This window comes from Castor canadensis, chromosome 16 (assembly GCF_047511655.1).
Source record: "Castor canadensis chromosome 16, mCasCan1.hap1v2, whole genome shotgun sequence".
Classification (NCBI taxonomy): Eukaryota; Metazoa; Chordata; class Mammalia; order Rodentia; family Castoridae; genus Castor; species Castor canadensis.
Genome location: NC_133401.1, coordinates 11,941,339 through 11,961,352, shown reverse-complemented (window position 1 = coordinate 11,961,352; position 20,014 = coordinate 11,941,339). Strand labels below are relative to the sequence as shown.

The 20,014-nt window shown below is 49.4% G+C and overlaps 2 protein-coding genes across 6 annotated transcripts in view; both read left to right on the top strand.

The window, feature by feature from the left end:
* The window catches only part of Axl (AXL receptor tyrosine kinase), a 32,097-nt gene extending 20,610 nt beyond the window's left edge, over positions 1-11,487 (top strand). For 2 of the 4 annotated variants that reach the window (XM_020162548.2, XM_020162547.2), the window contains 8 exons: positions 197-343; positions 465-542; positions 2,731-2,823; positions 3,190-3,311; positions 3,793-3,902; positions 6,594-6,753; positions 7,270-7,406; positions 9,757-11,487. In XM_020162548.2, the coding sequence (XP_020018137.1) occupies positions 197-343; positions 465-542; positions 2,731-2,823; positions 3,190-3,311; positions 3,793-3,902; positions 6,594-6,753; positions 7,270-7,406; positions 9,757-10,108 (1,199 nt within the window). In that variant the 3' untranslated portion in view covers positions 10,109-11,487. The remainder of the gene's footprint in view (positions 1-196; positions 344-464; positions 543-2,730; positions 2,824-3,189; positions 3,312-3,792; positions 3,903-6,593; positions 6,754-7,269; positions 7,407-9,756) is intronic. The other 2 variants (XM_020162550.2, XM_020162549.2) reach the window with 1 other exon arrangement.
* A 2,582-nt stretch (positions 11,488-14,069) lies between these two features.
* The window catches only part of Hnrnpul1 (heterogeneous nuclear ribonucleoprotein U like 1), a 30,971-nt gene continuing 25,026 nt past the window's right edge, over positions 14,070-20,014 (top strand). Inside the window, exons 1-2 of one of the 2 annotated variants that reach the window (XM_020162552.2) lie at positions 14,070-14,615; positions 17,871-17,996. In XM_020162552.2, the coding sequence (XP_020018141.1) occupies positions 14,321-14,615; positions 17,871-17,996 (421 nt within the window). In that variant the 5' untranslated portion in view covers positions 14,070-14,320. The remainder of the gene's footprint in view (positions 14,616-17,870; positions 17,997-20,014) is intronic. The other variant, XM_020162553.2, reaches the window with a different exon arrangement.

The following is a 20,014-nucleotide window of genomic DNA, read 5'->3' as shown; positions in this document are numbered from 1 at the left end:
CAGCAGGGCTCTGATCAATCAGGGTGCTCAATGGAACAAGGCTGTAAGACAGGCTTTAACACTGGGGTTGCTTCTGTCAGGGAAGATTCAGGGGAGAGGAGCTGGGGGTGGGTGGGATGCTCAGGACAGTAGCTAATTTTGAGCCAATGCAATAGTAGTTCAGTGTTTCACCAATGGGTATATCCCTTCTGGCCAGCAACACGTGAATGCCAACCCTGCTCCATGTCTCCGCCCGCCCTCCTTGCAGTGAACAGCCTGGGCATCAGTGAAGAACTGAAGGAGAAGCTTCGAGACGTGATGGTAGACCGGCATAAAGTGGCCCTGGGAAAGACCCTGGGAGAAGGTGAGTCCCCAGCACACACATCTACTTGAACCCTAAGGTCCTTCCACTTGCTCGCCCTCACCCAGGAAATACAGTCTCCACAGCCCTTCTGAGGTCAGTGTCACCCTTCCACCCTCCACAGGAGAGTTTGGAGCCGTGATGGAGGGCCAGCTTAACCAGGATGACTCCATCCTAAAGGTGGCTGTGAAGACGATGAAGAGTGAGTCTGTGCACACACATGTGGGACCCTCATCTCTAGCCCCAGGCCTCTTCTTTATGCCCCAGGGAGGTAGGAGAGCAGAAAAGTTAGTGGCACATTAGCCACAGCATAGAACCCCCAGTGTTTTCTGGAGCCCATACCAGGTACTTCAATAGAAGGAATTGAACATGGGGGTGTATCTACCATGGTGGAGGAGGGACTAGAGGATCAGTTGGATCAGTGAGATAACCAGCAGATTAGCAGCATCAGGAAATCACTTCCACCCCCAGGCTGAAGAGCAGAGGGAAGACATGCTGTTACTGGAGTCTATGGCTAGGGATACCTGGTAGGAGTTGGGAACACAGAGTTAGCTTGGGAGCTAAAAGCACAGGGGACAGCCAGCCACTACTAAGGCAATTCCAAAAGTAGAGAGAGGGTGAAATAGCCTAATTTCTCCACTCCCCCCTCCCATCAGTGCCTGACTTTGGCAAACTCCAACAGGAAAATGGCAGGGAAAGGACCCTGGGAAATGTAGTTTTCAGGGGTCAGCCTCCTGTGATACAAAGCAGGGTAGGGGCAGGTCTGGAATAAGACATACCTGGCTGTTTGATTTACCAACTGTGAGATGTCAGGCAAGTGACTCTCCCTCTCTGAGTCTTCCTTTCCTCCTCTAGAAAAATTATAATGTCCCGAGATTGTGAGGGTGGCATGAAGTACTTGTCATTAATGTAGACTATGACTACATTATTACATCCTCAGAGAGTGTAGGAACCAGAACAGAGTTGCACAGCACAGGAAGTCCAGAGCCAAGTCCTCTTTACACAGGAAAGGAAAAGCAGAGAGGGTTCAGGCTGGAGCTGGAGGTGAGGGACAAATGATGGTTTCTAAATTACAAGGTTTAAAATCCCAAACTGTGGCTGGTAGTGCATCTGCTTAGTAAGTACAAGGCCATGAGTTCAAACTCCAGTACTGAAAAAAGAAATTAAATGAAAACCTTGGGCTATGGAGTCATCACTCACTCATTCATCAGTGGACATGCCTGTGTTCCAGGTTATGAGTTTTTGGAGTTTTTTGTGGGGGAGCGGTACTGAAGTTTTGAACCTAGGGCTTCATACATGCTAAGCATGCTAGGCAAGTGTTCTACAGCTGAGCTACATCATCACCCTCTTTTTATTATTAATATTTTTTGAGACAGGGTCTCAGTCTGTAGCCCAGGTTAGCTTCAAACTCAACATCTTCCTCACTCAGCCTCCTGAGTGCTGGAATTAGAGATGTGTACCAAATACTCAGTGACGCAGGTTGTGTTCTTGTCCTAAGTTTGAGTCCCAGCTCTGTGGCCTTGGGCAAGTCAGTTTGCTTCAGTGAGCCACAGTAGCACTGTAAAACAGGATACTAATTATCATCTGGGTGCCCAGAGCTGTTGGAAAAGGGCTGGGAAGCAGCCAGCGTGGTATTGAACACATGGCTTCAGGAGCAGAATGCCTCATTTGAACTCTGCCACTTCCAGTTTGGAAGCAGCACCTGTTGTTAGGCAGGTTCCTTAGTGTTTCTGTTTTGAACTCCCCACCTACCCACCCTCCCTTCCTTCCTTCCTTTCTTCCTTTTCCTTCCTTCCTTCCTTTCTTCCTTCTCTCCCTTCTTTCCTTTTTCCTTCTCTCCCTCACTCCCTGCCTCCCTTCCTTCCTTCCTTCATTTCACTGTGTAGCCCAGGCTGGCCTGGAACTCACAATTCTCTTGCTTCAGCCTTCCCCATGCTGAAATTACAGGCGTGCACCACCATGCTTGGCCTCCTCATCTTTAAAAGGGGCTAATAAAGTGGCCACACTTGTAATCCCAGCACTATGGGAGGCAGAAGCAGAAGGATGGAAAAGTTCCAGGCCAGTCTGGGCTATGTAGTGAGATGACGTCTTAAATAAAAAAAACAAGGGTTGGGGATGTAGCTCAGTGGTAGAGGACATATTTAGTATGTACAAGACCCTGGGTTCCATCCCCAGCACCACAAAAATAAATAAATTAAATAAATAAATGAAACAGGCTAATAATAGAAGCATCTCTGAGGATTAAATGAGTTTATACGAGTGACAGAATAAGCACAGCGCCTGGTGCTTACTAATCATGTTTGATGAAGCTAAGATGATACAGTGGTTACAGGAGGAGGAGGGGCACAGTTCTCCCGTCCCCCACCCCATCCACCTTCCTCTCCCCGCAGTCGCTATCTGCACGAGGTCTGAGCTGGAGGATTTCCTGAGTGAGGCCGTGTGCATGAAGGAATTCGACCACCCCAATGTCATGAGGCTCATTGGTGAGGAAGGAGGGCACTCCCACAAGGCCACACCAAGAAGACAGACCCTCCTTGAAGTCCTGGGAAGATCAAACCTCCAGGCTCCCTGTTACCCCCTCTTTTAGCATCAGCAAACTTCCCCTCCTCTTCTCCTTGGGTTTGGAATGTGACTTCTGACCTTTCCCAGAAATAACTGAGGTCCCCAGGAGGACTCCGGAAACATCCCTGGGAAATGGCTTCTCTGAAGCACTGTCCTGGCCACACCCCCAAACAATGTGGAGGCTAGATTTAAGGGGGAGGGAGAAGAGGATGCTAAGTCTGGCTGGGAAGGGGGCTTGGATCTCATTCTGCCCAACTGGATTGACATGGCTACCTGGGGATACTCAGGCGTCTGCTTCCAGGACTCTGAACGAGAGGGCTTCCCCGAACCTGTGGTCATCTTACCTTTCATGAAGCATGGTGACCTACACAGTTTCCTCCTCTATTCCCGGCTTGGGGACCAGCCAATGGTGAGGGACAATTTAATCATCCAGTAAACAAGCTAACAAATACGTAAGCAAGACAATTTAAGTGCTAGGAAGGAAATGCAGAATGAAAGATAAGGAGACCTAAGAATTCTTTTGGGTGGACAGCAAAGGCATCACCTGGGGAGGTGGCCTTGAAGGAGGAGCGGGCTGGGGGCCTGTTAGGAAATCCACACAGGAAGGAATCCCAATTCAGAGCAAAGGCTCAGGGGTGAGAATCAGCCCTCTGGGCTGAAGACCCGTTGGAAGCCCCTGTCTGCAATATACATCAAAGGCAATTCCAGAGCAAGGCAGGAGTGAATTGTATCGAGCCCCGTGGGCTACAGAAAGGGGTTGGATTTAATTCTCAAAGCCATGGGAAATGATGGTAGGCAGAGCTAGACACGCAGAGGAAGGGAGGGAGGAAGAAGGAAGGAGGGACCTTGGGTATTCTGTTGACCTCTGTTCCCCCCGGCTTGGACCCCAGTTCCTGCCCACTCAGATGCTGGTGAAGTTTATGACAGACATCGCCAGCGGCATGGAGTACCTGAGCACCAAGAGGTTCATACACCGTGACCTGGCTGCGAGGAACTGCATGTGAGCATCAAGCCTTTTGGGGACCCCTTGCTCTCCAGGGAGCTCTCTCCCTCCTTCCCAGGATACAACAGTAACTAGAGACTTCAGGGAAGGTCAGAACTCAGAACTCGGGACTGAGACAGCAAAGCCAGCAAGTGCTGAGCACCAGTAATCCTGGCTATTAGGAGGCTGAGATTGGGAAGATCAAGGTTTGAGACCAGCCTGGACAAATTTTCTTGACTCCCCTCCCCCATCTCCAAAATAACCAGAGCAAAATGGACTGGAGGTATGGCTCAAGTAGTAGAGAGCCTGCTTTGCAAGCGTGAAGCCCTGAGTTTAAATCCCAGACACACATATACACACACACACAAACACACAAAATTAGCCTCATGACATGACATGCAATGTCATAGAAATTGCAGCTGGAGAATCAGAGAATCTTCTACAAGGAGCATCAGTGTTCACAACTCTAGCATCCTCTGGATTTCATTGGTACCTGTTACAATATTCCCTTTCTCACCTCTAATTTATTAATTTGGGTCTTCTCTCTCTTGCTTTGCAAGTATGATGCCCTGAGTTCAAATCCTAGTCCCATCACGAAAAAAAAAAAAGCAAAGGATTGGTGACCCAGCTCACCAATGAGTAGTGACACCCTGAGTTCAATCTCTGGTACTTGGAGGGGAAAAAAATCCCAGAAACTCAGATCTAAGAACCAGGGAAAACATTAAAAAAAAAAAAGATAAATAGTGATTTATTAGCAAAGCAAAAGTACACCTTGAGGCATGAGGCAGGCAGCTGGGGATGAGTCAACTGCACAGAAGCTGTCCAGGCTTGGGGATGTTTTATCCAACAGGGTGGGGTTACTATAGTTGGCTGGAAACTGTGGCCTCTCCCTAACGGTTAGATGGTGACTGCCCAGCTAGGGAAAGGCACACGCCTGCACAGTTCATTTGATCCTCAACTTAGGATGGAGTTGTGTCCTGGTAACCCACTGTCAAGTTGAAAATATCATCAGTTGAAAGCACTCAACCTCCCAATCATCCCAGCGTAGCCTGGCCGACCTTAAATGTTCTTAGAACACTTACATTCGCCTACAGCTGGACAAAATCACCTGGCACAAAGCCTGTTCTATAAAATAAAGTGTTGACTATCTCATGTACATAAGGAAAGGGGCAGTTTGCACACAGGCTAGGATGCAAAAATGCAAAACACAATATCAAAAAAGCCAGTGTCAATGCTATAATACTGCAAAATACCAATTCCTTTCTCCTCATGATCCCATGGTTTCTCTCTGTCTTCCTTGCCTCCTCCCTCCCTTCCCTCTTCCTTCCCCCCTCCCCCTTTGTGTGTGTGTGTGGACTAGAGTTTGAACTCACGGCCTACACCTTGAGCCACTCCACCAGTCTTTTTTTTTTTTTGTGATGGGTCTTTTCAAGATAGGGTCTTCAGAACTATTTGCCTGGGACTAGCTTCAAACTGAGATCATCCTGATCTCTGCCTCCTGAGTAGCTAGGATTACAGGTGTGAGCTATGGCTCCCAGCTTCAAAATATGATTTCTACTGAATGCTTATCATTTTTGTACCATGATAATGTTGAAAAAACCCTAAGTCAAACTATTGTAAGCTGGGACCACCCATATAGAAGCAAGCAAAAGTAATCAATGTTGTTAGAAATGAAGATGGTTACCTTTGGAGGGGTACTTACCAGAAGGAACATTGGGAGACATGTGTTTTTCTATTTTTCGTTCATTCTTATACCTTTAAAAATTGACATATATTTACATTCACTAAAATACATACATCATATGTATGCAGTTCAATGCATTCTTTATTTTTATTTTACTTTTTTTTTTGGATACAGGGTCCCACTATGTAACCCAGGCTGGCTTCGAACTCACAATCCTCCTGCCTCAGCCTCTCAATGAATTTTTACATGTGTATCGACCTGTGTAACCACCACTAGATCCAGATAAGGAACACGTCTGAGCCCCAGCAGGTTCCCTCAGGCCCCTTGTCAGTTTTGACCTCTAAGCAGTTACCTCTGTTCTGATTTCTGTCACCCTCACTAGTCTCACCTGTTCTTAAATGTCATAAGTTAGGTTCTCCTTGTGTCAGGCTCATTTGACTCAGCATGTTGTTTTTAAGGTTAGTCCATGTGGCATCAGTAATCTGTTCTTTTTCTTTGCTGTGTGGTATTCCATAGTATTAATGTCCTTATTGTGGGTGCTGGATATATGGGTGTTTGTGAAAATTCAATGAGCATTTATGACTTTTTTTTTGGTGTCCTGAGACAAGGTCACCCCAGGCTTGCCTTAAACTCCAGATCCTCCTACCTGGGACTCCCAGAGACTGGGATTATAGGCGTGTACCAGCAGGCTCAACTATGTGCACATTTCTATATATATCATGTCCTTTAGAAAACTTTTAAAGCATCAGGAATTTAAACCCATGGATCCTTCAAAGGACTTTAGGATCTGGCAAAAAGCCAAAGCTGAGAGGGCTCTGAGGAATCCTTTGCCCATTCTCATTTTCCAGAGGGAACAAGAAGTAAAACAGTTCCCTCTGGGACTGGATCGATGATGCAGGAGGCAGATCCCCAGCCCCAGGCAGCACAGCAAGGATAGGAGGTGGAGGGGTGTCTGAGAGCCATGACTGGCTTCCTGATAAAGGTGGCTGATACCCTGACCCAGTTCCTCTCCCCAACCCGGGCAGGCTGAATGAGAACATGTCAGTGTGTGTGGCAGACTTTGGGCTCTCCAAGAAGATCTACAATGGGGACTACTACCGTCAGGGCCGCATTGTCAAGATGCCAGTCAAGTGGATCGCCATTGAGAGCCTGGCTGACCGAGTCTACACTAGCAAGAGTGATGTGGTATGCACACCCTTGCCGGGAGTGGGACACTATGGAGGAGTGTGGCCTGAGCACCTCACACTGCGCCTGGCCAGCTGTGGGTGCAGGGCTCATGGGGACACGTGGACGGCCCTGCACAGGGGCCTTTCTATGCAGCCTAAGCGTGTTTGGAGATGTGGTATACATGCATGTGTCTACATGTCAGGGATTTCTGCAGGCTCACGTGTGCACGGTGCCAGCTTACATCAGGAGAAGCAGCAGTGAGCATGTGTGCTCATGCCCGCACGCCTACTATGTGTACAGCCTGGGCATGGAGGGGGACTCATGAGGTCACGTGTCATTGAAGTGTGTAAATGTGTGGACAAGTGGACATAGCTATGCATCCACAAAAGTCACCTGTACATGTATGTGCCTGTGCCAAAGTTTTTCTGTTTAGACATGTGATGCCCCCATAGGGCTGGCTGTGAACACACATGCCTGAACCTGTGACTCTGAGCAGGAGAGACCCTCTAATTCCCTCTCCTCTGCTCCTCACAGTGGTCCTTCGGGGTGACAATGTGGGAGATCGCCACACGAGGCCAAACCCCATATCCAGGAGTGGAGAACAGTGAAATTTATGACTACCTGCGCCAGGGAAATCGCCTGAAGCAGCCTGTGGACTGTCTGGATGGCCTGTGAGGACTCTTAGCACCTCCAGTCCCACCCCAGAATTTACTCCAAACCCCTGACCACCCACACAGGCCCCCATCATCTCCAGGACCCTCTAAAACCTGCATGGAATCCCTCAGAATATTGACACTCTTTTTTTTTGGGGGGGGGGTGGGACTGGGGTTTGAACCCAGGGCTTCCCACTTGCAAAGTAGGAGCTCTACTGCTTGAGCCACACCTCCAGTCCATTTTGATCTGGTTATATTTTTTGGAGATGGGGTCTCCTAAAGCTATTTTCTCTTACTGGCTTTGAACTTCGATCTTCCCAGTCTTAGCTTCCTAACTAGCTAGAATTACAGGCATGAGCCTCTAGTGCCCAGGTGAGAGAACCTCTTGCCCCTTCACCAATGCTTCAAGTAGGACCACGCCTAGCCAGCCAATGAGATATGCATACTACAGGTGCCCTTTCCTGCTTTGTCTTGTGTGTGGAATGCAGGCTGGATCAGCCCCTGCCCACCTCAGCCAGGTATCTGTGGGCAGTGAACAACTTATAACCTTACCTGGTAGCCCTTCCTCTGGGACCCCCAGTCTGGGAGACTTCTAACTCATCCTGGACTCTGGCACCCTACCCTTCCCCCATTGTGCCTGAACACAGGACCCTTGGCAACCCCCTTCATCTGTTTTATCAATCCTCTCGACTTTCATGTCTCCTCTGAGTTGTTCATAGGATCCTTTAGATCATACTTACCAACCTTTGCATTATCTCAGCCAATGGAGAAGGAAGGGCATGACATTTAGCCAGCACTGTGACAGTAAAGAGAGGAGGTGGCTTGGTTCAAGAGGAGATAGCCTGGGGTTCATACTCCACAGGTCTTCCTTTGATACTCCAAGTTGACATTTTCTAGAACTTTCTGGAAGGCACAATTTTAGGTACTTTGCCTGTATTAATTCATTTTTATCCTTATGAAGCCATTTCACAGATGAGAAAACTGAGGCCGACAGCAAGGGTGAGTCACTTGCCAAAAGTTGCACAACTGGTATATTAGTTATCTAATATAATAGCTTAAAACAACAAACATCTATTATCTCACATAGTTTCTGAAGGTTAGTGTCTTAGCAGATTATGACTCAGGGTCTCTAATAATGTTATAGTCAACATGGCAGCTGGAGCTGTAGTCATCTGAAGACTGGGCCCTGAACTGGAAGACCATTTTCAAGATGGCACACACACATGGCAAGGCATGTGCCTTACCATGTGGATCCCTCCAGAGCATTGCTTGAGCATCCTAACAAAATGGCCATCCAAGAGAAAATGCAGCTAGGTGTCATGGCTCAATCCTATAATCCTAACTACCAAGGAGGCAGAGAACAGGAGAATCACAGTTAGAGGCCAGTCCAGGCAAAAAAGTTCATGAGACCCCCATCTCAACCAATAGCTGGGCACAGTGAGGCGCACCAGTCATCCCAGCCATGTGGGGAAGCACAAACAGGAGGATCAAGATCCAGCCCATCCCAGAGAAGAAAGCAAGACCCAATCTAGAAAATAACCAATATAAAAAGGGCTGGCAGAGTGGCTCAAGTGGTAGGGGCCCGCCTAACAAGAGCAAGGCCTTGAGTTCAACCCCCAGTACTACAAAAAAAAAAAAAAAATGCAACCAAGTGTGGTGCACACCTATGATCCCAGCTACTTGGGAGGTAGAGGTAGGAGGATCACAATTCGAGGACAGCCTGGGGCAAAGTTAGCAAGATCCTATCTCAAAAAACAAGCCAGGTGTGGTGGTGCGCATCTGTAATCATGGCTAGTGGGGAGACGGAGATAGGGGGATTGCAGTTTAGGACTACCTGGGCAAAAGTGCAAGACCCTATCAAAAGTCCTGAGTTCACATGCCAATACTGGCAGAGAGAAAGAGAGAGTGAACACAAGGAGGGAGCCAAATACCTTTTATGACCTACTCTCAGAAGTCAGAAGCAAGTCACTAAGTCTGCCCATGCTCAAATTCAAGTGGCGAGCCCTTATCCTTAGTCTCCATCTTTTGAAGGGAGAAGTGTCAAAGAACTTATGGACCTATCTTAAACCAGTGCAGCTTGTAAGTGGCAGAGCCAGGCTTCAATATAGTCATTCTGGAGGGTCACATTTGGAAGCTATACTCTAGCAAATCTTGCTAAAATATCACCCCAGACCCAGAGAGGTCTCCAAGAACCTTCTAGCTCCTGAGTATCCCTAAACCTCCTTAGAAACTTAAGAATTCCCAAATACCTATAGATGCCCCCAAATTGCTGAGGCTCCATCCAGCCCCCAGTTCTGAGTGTCCTAAAATGTCTCCCAAATCTGAGAATGCCCTGCTCAGTCTCCCATTCTTTACTGTGCCGCCCTAGGTATGCCCTGATGTCCCGGTGCTGGGAACTGAACCCCCGAGACCGGCCAAGTTTTACAGAACTGCGGGAAGACCTGGAGGACACACTCAAGGCCCTCCCCCCTGCCCAGGAGCCTGACGAAATTCTCTATGTCAACATGGATGAGGGCGGAGGTCATCCCGAACTCCTTGGAGCTGCTGGAGGAGCCGATCCCCAAAACCAACCTGATCCGAAGGATTCCTGCAGCTGCCTCACTGCGGCCGAGGTCCATCCTGCTGGACGCTATGTCCTTTGCCCTTCTACAGCCCCTGGACCCACTCTGCCTGCTGACAGGGGCTTCCCAGCACCCCCAGGGCAGGAAGATGGAGCCTGAAACAGTCCTCCACCAGAGACTCCCTCTCAGGACCCAAGCTAGGCACTGCCACTGGGGGAAACCTCATCCCCTTTCTCACTCCAGGCCTCATCCCAACTGCAGCCCTACCTTCCTACCCTCCCCACCTCCGTTGCAGATGCTCCCCCCTTTCTGTGCCATAACGTCCTCATCCCTAACAGGGACGGGTTGCACTGCAATCTCTAAGAGTCCTCCCAGGTCTAACATGCCAGGATTCTAGATTCTAAAGTCTAAGGATCTAGATTTGGTTCTAAGGACCTGAAATTCCAAAGTCTATAATCTAAAGTGGCTAAGTGTTCTAGACCTGGAAGTTAAAAGGCCCATTGTTCTAAGGTCCTGAGATTCTGTGACTTTAGATTTTCTGATTCTAAAACTCTTGAGAAAGCCCCCAGGATCTGAAGTTCTAAAGCCCTAAGATTCTAGCTCTAGGATCTGAGGCTCCATGGTTCTGGTTTTCTAGAGCCCTGAGTCCTTAGGGTGTAAGATTCTAGATTTCACAATTCTAAAGATTCTGTCATTTTAGACAAGGAGTTTTAAATTCTGTTGTTTTAAAATCTGATGTTCTAAGGATCCTTCAGGCTGGATCTTCTGGTGGGAAAGATTAATCACAGGGCTCCAAAATTTTACTTTCTCAAGGATGAAGATTTGAATGAGATCCTGGAAACTGAAGGATCTGAGATTCTAGAATCTGCAACTCAAAAGTTCTAAGAGTCTAAAGTTGGAGGATCTAAGAGCTAATGTTCTAAAACTTAATCTAAGAACCTAGATTCTCTGTGTCTAAGAGTCTAGATCATCAGGTGCCAAGGTTCTAATGGCCTCTTCTATGTTTCAGGGCACTGTACAAGGCTATTGGTCCAAGGTCTGGACCAACAGCATCTCATTTATAAGATGTTCACGGTTTAGTTGTGACTAACTAGCCACCAAAGTTAATCATTTCTAATGTTGGGCAGCACTAGGTTCTATGCTGCATTCTGCTTTGTCAGGATGACAACTAAAGGCCCAAGAATACACAATTCTAAAACCTTAAATTCTAGACACTGCAGTTTGAGGCTCAAGTGTTCTAAGTCCTTAAGATTTAAAATCACAGGTCTAGGACACTAGGCACGATTCTAAGGTTAGAACCTTACAGTACCCTGTGTGCCCTCCCTTGCTTAGCCATGTGTGCTTCCTTCTCCCCTCGGGTGGGGCACACCCCCCTCAAGCCTGTGCAGTGCATTAGAGATGCCTCCTTTCCCCCCAGGGAACGGACCATCTCCCTCCTTTTGGGCCATGCTGCCCCCTTGAGCCAGTCCCTCTTCTGCCATCTTCAGAGTGTGACTCTGGTGCCTCCAGAGGGGCTCATAAAACTTTGTCAATCACTATTCTGTCTTCTTGTGTCTCCATTTGTCTGTGATTTAGCCCCTCTCTCCCTGGCAATTTGATTTTCCTGTCATAAAAAGAAGGGTAGTAGCACGTGGTAATGCATACCTGTAATCCCAGGACTTGGGAGGCTGAAGCAGGAGGATCTCCAGATGGAGGCCAGCTTGGGATACATAGCCAGTCCCTGTCTCAAAAAAAAAAAAAAAAAGTGGGTGCCAGTGGCTCACGCCTGTGGCTCTGCCTCCTAGCTACTCAGGAGGCAGAGATCAGGAGCATTGTGGTTTGAAGCCAGCCTAGGGCAAATAGTTCAAAAGACCCTCTCTCAAAAAAAACCCTTCACAAAAAAAGGGCTGGTGGAGTGATTAAAAGTTTAGGCCCTGCGTTCAAATCCCAGTACTAAAAAAAAAAAGTCATGCAGAGGCTCACACCTATAATCCCAGCTACTTGGGAGGTGGAGATTGAGAAGATTGTGGTTCGAGGCCATCCCAGGCAAAAAAAATTAGCAAGATCCCTTCTAAACAAACGAGCTGGGCATGATGGTGCAGGTCTATGATCTCAGCTATGTGAGATGCATCCTCCATGCCAGCTCTGGGCAAGGCACCCATACACACACCACCACCAATAACAAAACCCCACAGACTCTATCTGAAAAAAACCTAAAAGCAAAAACGGGCTGGAGGAGTAGCCTCTACTTTCTACAAAAGTGTAGAAAGAAAGCGTTGGCTTGGTGGCATCTGGAAATTCCTCACCAGAGAGAAAAGCAAAAAGACGTGAAGAAATGCAAGCTCTGACAAAACCCTGGTTAGGAACAGTTGTGTGTGTGTGTGTGTGTGTATTTACACACATATACACATTATTTATCACAGGATCCTACACGCACATGCTCCAAACAGTCACATGAATTAATGGCTGTATTCAGGGGCGCACCTGGCCACAAATATAAAAAGACACAGAAATTCAGACACAGAGGAACAGTGACACGCAGAATCATATACACAAATGTTTGTGTCTACCAGTATAAGCACAGGCGGGTACATACCAAGAACAGTAAGAAGTCTGAATAACAGACACAGGAGAGTGACACACTGACCCAGAGACACACCCGCTTGACCGTTGAGACTCAGATGGAAACCACGGACACAGAACACCTGATCTAACCGCACCTGATCTCAGCCCCTTCTGCAGGACCAGCCCTCTGGATCTCCCGTGGCTGCAGATGGGAGATTCCATCGGCAGCGCCCGGACGCCCCCTGGTGGCGACTCTGAGAACAAGGGACAGTTCAATCCGGGCCACAAAGTTGGAGGTTTTTTTTTTTTTTTGGAACAAATGGTTGTGCGGAGCTGGGAGGAGAACGAACGGAAGTCGGACGTGGGCGAGGGCGGGGTGTCTGGACTGGACCTCGGGCCCACGTGAGTGTCTGTCCCGCGGCTGAGTGGGCCCTGGATGTCCCGCGCATCCCTGTCATACACATCTGGGCCACACTTTAATGCATCCTGTAGGGCTATCGTATGCCTTCTGGTCTAAGAAACGTGGTGCATGGCTTTTGTGGGATTATTGAGATGTGGCCCGCTCGGCACGTCTGCATGGGATGCGTCTCCATTGTGCATCTCACGCTAGTTCTGTCTTCGGAGTTAGAGGCGACAGGTGGTGCAGCCTTAAAGATACTGACAGCTGTAGGTATTCGTGGATCCGTGTGTTTGGGATTTGTCAGTACAGACGCCAAACAGCCAAGTTTGCGAAACAGCAGCTGCTGAAGATTGGGGTGGAGACCCGCCAACTTCTGGAGGTGTTTCCGGAGGGGAAGACTCTATGGTCGCGGGCAGAGCGCCCGTCCACGTAACGCGGCGACCATAGAGAAAGCCGGCCGTGGGAAGAGCGCCCGCGAGACGTACTATCAAAGGAAAGGGGGGGTGCAGATGTACGGCTTATCGTATAACTTTTCTCCCGTTGCTAGTCTCACCCCCCGGTTTCAGCCCATCAGCACTCGGAAGCCAGAATTTTACTCATAAAGGCAACTGAGTTTCTAACAGTTTACGAGTAATATACGTAATCTCTATTCCGTACACCTCCCTGTAACAGCGAAACTAATGAAGCAAGCCTCTGAAGAAGGGCCAATCTGGTTAGCTTTTCCTAAGGCGAGCAAGCTATACAGGCTTTACTGAGATAAAACAATAAATGCGGTTGGTAAACGGGTTGTTTTTGAAACCGCCCTAACGGCAAGGGGCGGGCCCTCGGTGACTTTCTCCTTCCGGTTTCTTAAAGGTAACAGGAAAGGGTGTTTTTGCCGACCCACTCGGACTCGAGGGGCGGGAGATCTAGACCAGTCAGATTGTGTGTTACAGAGACGCTTAGTTGGATGAAAGGACAGCGTAGGCGAGACCGTGGGCGCTCATTCTGAGATCTCATTGCTAGTTGGTCCAAATATTACTCCCTCTCCCTCATTTGACTGTATAGCAGCAGGCGCGCGGATGGCACCCAATCAGTGCGCGCCCCGCCTCTTGCCTTTTCCCGCCCTCTGCTCCGGCCGCGGCTTCGACGTAGGCCAACGCTTCCTCTTCGGCAACTCCTGGACCCTCTCACCGCTGTGCTTTTGAAAACCGCGCTTTGATTGGTCGAGTTCTGGGCTCGCGCCCGTTGCCCCCGAGTACTGGCCAATTGGCACACGTGTTGCATCCTACGGGGCACGGGCGAGAAGGCGGCGGCCATTTTGAGCCGCAGCCGCCATTGGAGTGCCCCCCCCTTTTCCCCCTTCGCCTATTGACAGGAAAGGTTTAAGGGGGACAGAACCCTGGGAGGCCGGGCCGGGCTCGGGGGCCGCCCCGGGGGCCCGGGCCATGGATGTGCGTCGTCTGAAGGTGAACGAACTTCGCGAGGAACTGCAGCGCCGCGGCCTGGACACTCGCGGCCTCAAGGCCGAGCTTGCTGAGCGGCTGCAGGCGGCGCTGGAGGCCGAGGAGCCCGACGACGAGCGGGAGCTCGAGGCCGACGACGAACCGGGGCGACCCGGGCACAACAGCGAGGAGGTCGAGACCGAGGGGGGCTCCGAGCTGGAGGGGACCGCGCAGCCACCGCCGCCCGGGCTGCAGCCGCACCCGGAGCCCGGCGGCTACTCGGGGCCGGACGGACATTGTGAGAGTGCGCGGGGCGGGGGCCGGGGAGCCCGGAGTCGGGGCCGAGGACGGGCTTTGGGACGCGGGCGTCCGGCGCCGGAGGTCGGGGAGACGGTCTGAGGATCGGGGGACCCCACGGCCCGCCGCTGGAAGGACCGGGGGACGAGAGGCCTCGGGACGACCGGAGGAGGGTGGACCCCGGCATTCGGTGCAGGGGAGATGCCGAGGGCGGGGGTCCTGGGTTGGGGAGGAACCCGAGAAAGTGGGGAGGACGAGAGCCTTGCTTCTGGGGGACCCAGCGAGAGTCCTGGACATGGCGATCCTGAGGTTTGGGGTTCGGTAGGCCTGGGGAAAGGACCGACCGGGGCGCGGGGCTTAGGAGAGTTTGGAGGGACGCGTGGGGGACTGGGAATTGTACTCGTTGGTTCCGGGGTGCGTTGGAGAAGTGGAGGCGCCGGTGACCCTGGCTGGGGAGGGGACATCTGCTGGGCTGAGCGCTCGGGCGATTTTAGGGGGAGACCCACAGCCGGGGCTGGGAGACCAACCTTAAGGAGGACGCTGCTTGGGTAGTTGTGATGGAAGATTTGGGGGGCCTTATAGTTGGTTTCTAGGGGAGGTCCAGGGAACTTCGGGTGTCCGGCCAGTGTTCGACCGGACAAAGGACCCGGGGTCCCGAGTTGGGAAGGCTGGGGACATTGCTGCTGAGAGCCCTCTGGTAACGGTGGGTGGCTTGGAGAACAGGGATGGCTGAACAGGGAACAAGTTGGCGGCATCGAAGTGGATGAAATATTGGGGGGGGGGTGCAGAGGAACCTGTGTCCAGCAAGGAAAGAGTGTAGCTGGTCCAGCAAATATGGGGGAGGGGAAGCATGTAAGATGTGGAAAGAGAAAGGAAACCTGTTGCTTTGGCTGGCTGCCCTGAGGTCCCAGGGGGTGGGGAGGAGATGCTGAGTGTCTCCAAGAGAGGGCTCCTGGGTGCCCAGCACAGGGGGCTGGGATAGTAGGGGACCTCTACATCTACCAGGAGGTGTGGCCCTGGGAGGGAAGGCAGATCTGCTGCCATCTGAGAAAACCCTGATACTGGAGGGAGTCTAGTATCTGGAGTTAGGAACGGGCTACTTCCTAGTAGGATTGGGTAGTAAGCAAAGGACTTTGTCATCCAGGGTTTGTTCGTGGTGTTTCTTTGAAAAGAGGGCACCCTGGGGCTTTAGGCTAAGAGAATAAAGAGAATTGAGGCCATAGAAGAGGTTTGGGATTAACATTAGGTATGAGAGATGGGATCCTGGAGGGGGCAACCTGAATGTAGGTTCCAATGGTCCAGGACCCACATCTTTGATGGCAAAGATCTGTGAAGAGCAGAGTTTCCCCACACACTTCTCTATAGCTGAAGGATCCTGGCAGGGACACCTAGGAAGGAGAAGCAAGGGGGCAACCCCTCAGCGAGCTGCCTGCCAGAGGGTCTGTGAGAAGAGTGAGTTGGATGCTTCAGAGCACAGAGAATGAACTCAGGTGGACTTTGTTTCAAATCTGAGTCCATGACATAGGCAAGTTACTTTACTTCTGTGAGCCAGGTTTCCTTGTTTGTAAAATGTAGATTACTAATACCCCCTCCCCAGATTAGTAGGTCAGAGATCACATGTCTGAGGACCTTTATACCAGGCCTGCCTCTTATTAGGAGTGGGGTGTTTTAGAGAGTGGAGAAGGACCCTAGAAACAGAACTTCTCCAGGTGAGGCTGCCTCCGTGGATGCAGGAGAGATGTTTGGGGAGAAAGACACAGGCTTCCCAGGGAGAACACTGCTGAGAGCCTCCAAGAAGTACAGTGGTTTGAAAGGGCCCTGTGTTTCAGTTACGGAGATTATCTGTTTCTTCCTATCTACCTTACCCTCTACAACAAAACCCTTGAGCCCCCCTCATGTCCCCCTACAACACTTCCTTCTGCCTTCGTAAACAGACACTGTAGCAAACCACGTGACCTGTGACTTTCCTCCCTTTAGGCTGCACCTGGTTTGTGCCCAGATGTATTTGTCCTCTGAGAAAGGATCCAATCAGTTAACAGGTGGCAGAATAGTCTCTCCTTCCCTGTGGTTCTGCCTCACTGCTCCTGGCACAGCCACTAACTAGCAGGGTTCTGGAGGCCCCTACCAGTGAGCTTGCCCCTAGGGCAGAGAGCCTGCATGCTGCCCATCCTAAGCTTCTAAAGTTCTCTCTGATTTGGCTCCGAGGTACTCCTTGAAGAAGTTTCTGGTTTGATCCTTTGCTTTAGTCCCACTTCTGAACTTTCACATGTGTTATCCCAACCCCAGGAGTGTTCTCTTTCTCAACTGAGTCATCGCCTATGTATTCTTGGAGTTGAGGCTTATCTGTTCCATTCTGAGTCCCTTTTTCAGTTCCTGGTGCTTCATAGCCCTTAACGCAATCAAAGTGAAGTGTTTTTATATAAGTATCTGTTTAAAGTGTGTCTCTTTCCCTAAAGTGATGGTTTCAGTGGGGTAAACTTATCCTAGCTATATCCCAGGATCTGGTGTGTAGATGCAGTCCACGAATACCATTCTTACCACTCTTGAGCTGAGCTCCTAGTTCCATAAGACACTTTCCCCGCCCCTCTAGCCTAACTGCAGCCATTTGGTGACCTTTTCCTAATGATGCTGAAGGCTAGTCTTGTGATTGTTCTTCCTCTGTCTGAGGTGGCTACCCCTTTTCTTTGCAGCAGTTGTAGGGTGGAAGAGGTTTTTTAAGAGGGCTATCTGTACAGGTGGGACTAGTGAATGGTGCTGGGGAGAGTGGTGGTGTGTGCTGTGAAGAGTTTTTAAGGTTGTGCCCTGAAGGCAATTTATTAAGCATTAAACTGTCACAGAACAGCTAGGCTGGTGGCTTTTTCACTGTGCTCCAATAGAGTACCAGGTGTCTGTAGAGTTGCCCCTACCCTGAAGTTGGGGACTTAGAGAGGTCAAGCTGAACCTCTTCCTTGTCCTATCATCCCCTTGTTTTAATGAGGAGATGGTAGCAGTTCTGCATCAGTTGGTTTTGTATATTGGGTTTCTGTAGAACCCAGCCACAGGTGGATTTGCAGACTTTTGAGGAGCAAAGGGCATGCCCTCAGGCAGCTAGGGCCACTCACTGCCCAGATTGCTTTCTATCTGAAGGTGTTGTCATTCTTCACCCACTGGCAGACTGATTGGCCCCAGTGAGAATGGTGGTGTGGTATAAAAGAAACCACACCTAGTTCAGAGCCTCCAAAAAGCTCCCATCTAACTGACCTTTTTTTGTCTTAAGATGTTATGGACAATATTACGAGGCAGAACCAATTCTACGAGACCCAGGTCATCAAGCAAGAAAACGAGTCAGGCTATGACAGGAGACCACTAGACATGGAACCGCCACAGCAACCCTATCACCCAGGTAGGAAAGCTCACCTGCTTCTCCTCTTGCTGGAAACAATCTAAATAAGACTTTGCATCTTCCTCTTGGGCAATTATCTGGCCTTTGTCACTCTGGCAAGGTTTTGTTTAAGTTTTGGTTTTGGTTATACTGGGGTTTGAACTCGGGGCTTTGTGTTTCCCAAGTGCTCTACCACTTGAGCCATGCCTTTTCTACTTTATTCTATTTTTTAGATAGGGTCTCACTTTACCAGAGTCGAAACTTGGACCATGATCCTCTTGCCTCTGCCTCCCAGCTATTTAGAATGAGAGGAATTTGCCCTTGGTCAGCTTATTTTTTGAAATATGGTCTTGCTAACTTTTTTGTGCCTGGGCTGGCCTTGAACTGTAATCATCCTATCTCTGCTTCCGGAGTAGCTGTGATTACAGATATGTACCACTATGCCTGGCTCAGGTTGGTTTTGAAGAAAAGAACTCAGTCCTGCTTGTAGGTGTTGCGACAGGAGAGTCTTCATTGTATCTTTTCAGGTATTAGTATCAACACCCTAAAGAGTTTGACCTAGAAGCTAATACTTGAATCTTATTTAGAACTGTACAGTATGGAAGCCAGAAAGAGCCTTCTAATTCTAGTCTAGTATTCTCTGTGTTCTGAAGAATAATTGTTCCAGGAGATATTGCTCCTCAGGAAAAGTCTCCTTAGCCATATGGGTCTGGAAAATGTAGCTTAGCTGTTCCACATCTTGGAGAGTCACTGTGCTCATTAGAGCATTGAAGGCTCTATGAAGTCCTAGACTGAAGTAAACTTGGTGTCATGTTTAAATTCTGGATTTCCCAAACATGTAAATATATTGTTACAGAACAAAATTGCTTATAATGCCACTTTGGAAAACAAAAATATAACCTGACTTGTTCCTCCTCTGTTTTATAGATTGAGGAGGTAGCTTGTCTGATGGCAGACCTGAGGCTCAAACCTGGGAAATAGGTTCTTAGGCCAGTGCTCTTTTTTGTTTGTTTCTGGTGGGACTAGGGTTTGAACTCAGAGCTTTGCATTTACAAAGCAGGCACTCTTATCACTTGAGCCATACCTCCAGTTATTGCTCTGGTTACTTTGAAGATGGGGGTCTCAAGAACTATTTGCCCTGACTGACCTTGAACTGTGATCCTCCCAGTCTCAGCCTCCCAAGTAGTTAGGATTACACAGGTGAGGATTAACAGGTGTGAGCCACTGGCACCCAGCAGGCCAGTGTTCTTGGTAAATAAGCACTATTCCTCACTATGTGGGTCTTACTATTTGGAAAGCAGAGTCCTGCTGTTAAAAAGTAGCAGTGTCAGAACTGAGCCCGTCTTTGTTCTTCTCTTGTTGTTGTGGCCCCCGAGCCTTCGTTGTTTTCCTTTGTTTTGTTTTGTGAGACAGAGTCTCACTTTGTAGCCCAGGTTGACCTCAAACTTATCATCCTCCTGCCTCAGCCTCCCAAGTACTTACTGAATCTAGTTGATTCTGCCTAATTCCATTCTGCTTTGTCCACAAAGTGAAATCTCCTGTTTTTTGTGTGTGGCTCAGCATGTTAATGAATGTGGGTTAAACTGCAGATGTATGTCGGTCTCTGTGAAACCTGTGGGATCATTTGGCCCAAGGAGAGTAGTTTCTGTGCTGTTATTAACAGACATTCCTCAGTGACCTCCTGAGCCCCGCTCATCCTTGGAGCCATGGAGGCTGTCTTCAAGATGACAGAGGACTGAGCACCATGCCTGCCCTGAAGAAGCAGGAACCTTCAGAGATTGGGTTCATGTGCCAAAGCCAGGGAGTGACCAAGGGTGGTCTTGGATTGGGTGTTAAGATGAGCAGATGTTGAGTGAGCCACTGCAGCAGGTTTAGGTGATGCTGAGGGGAAATGACCTAAGACCGAGTGTATAGTTTACTCTTGGTTAACTGATTTTTGGAGTCTTTCTGAAACTGGAGCTTTCTCAGTGCACAAAATGTTATCCCTCCTTTGCTTTCTGTTTGTGGTGTGACTCAATGAGATTGTCCCATCTATGAAA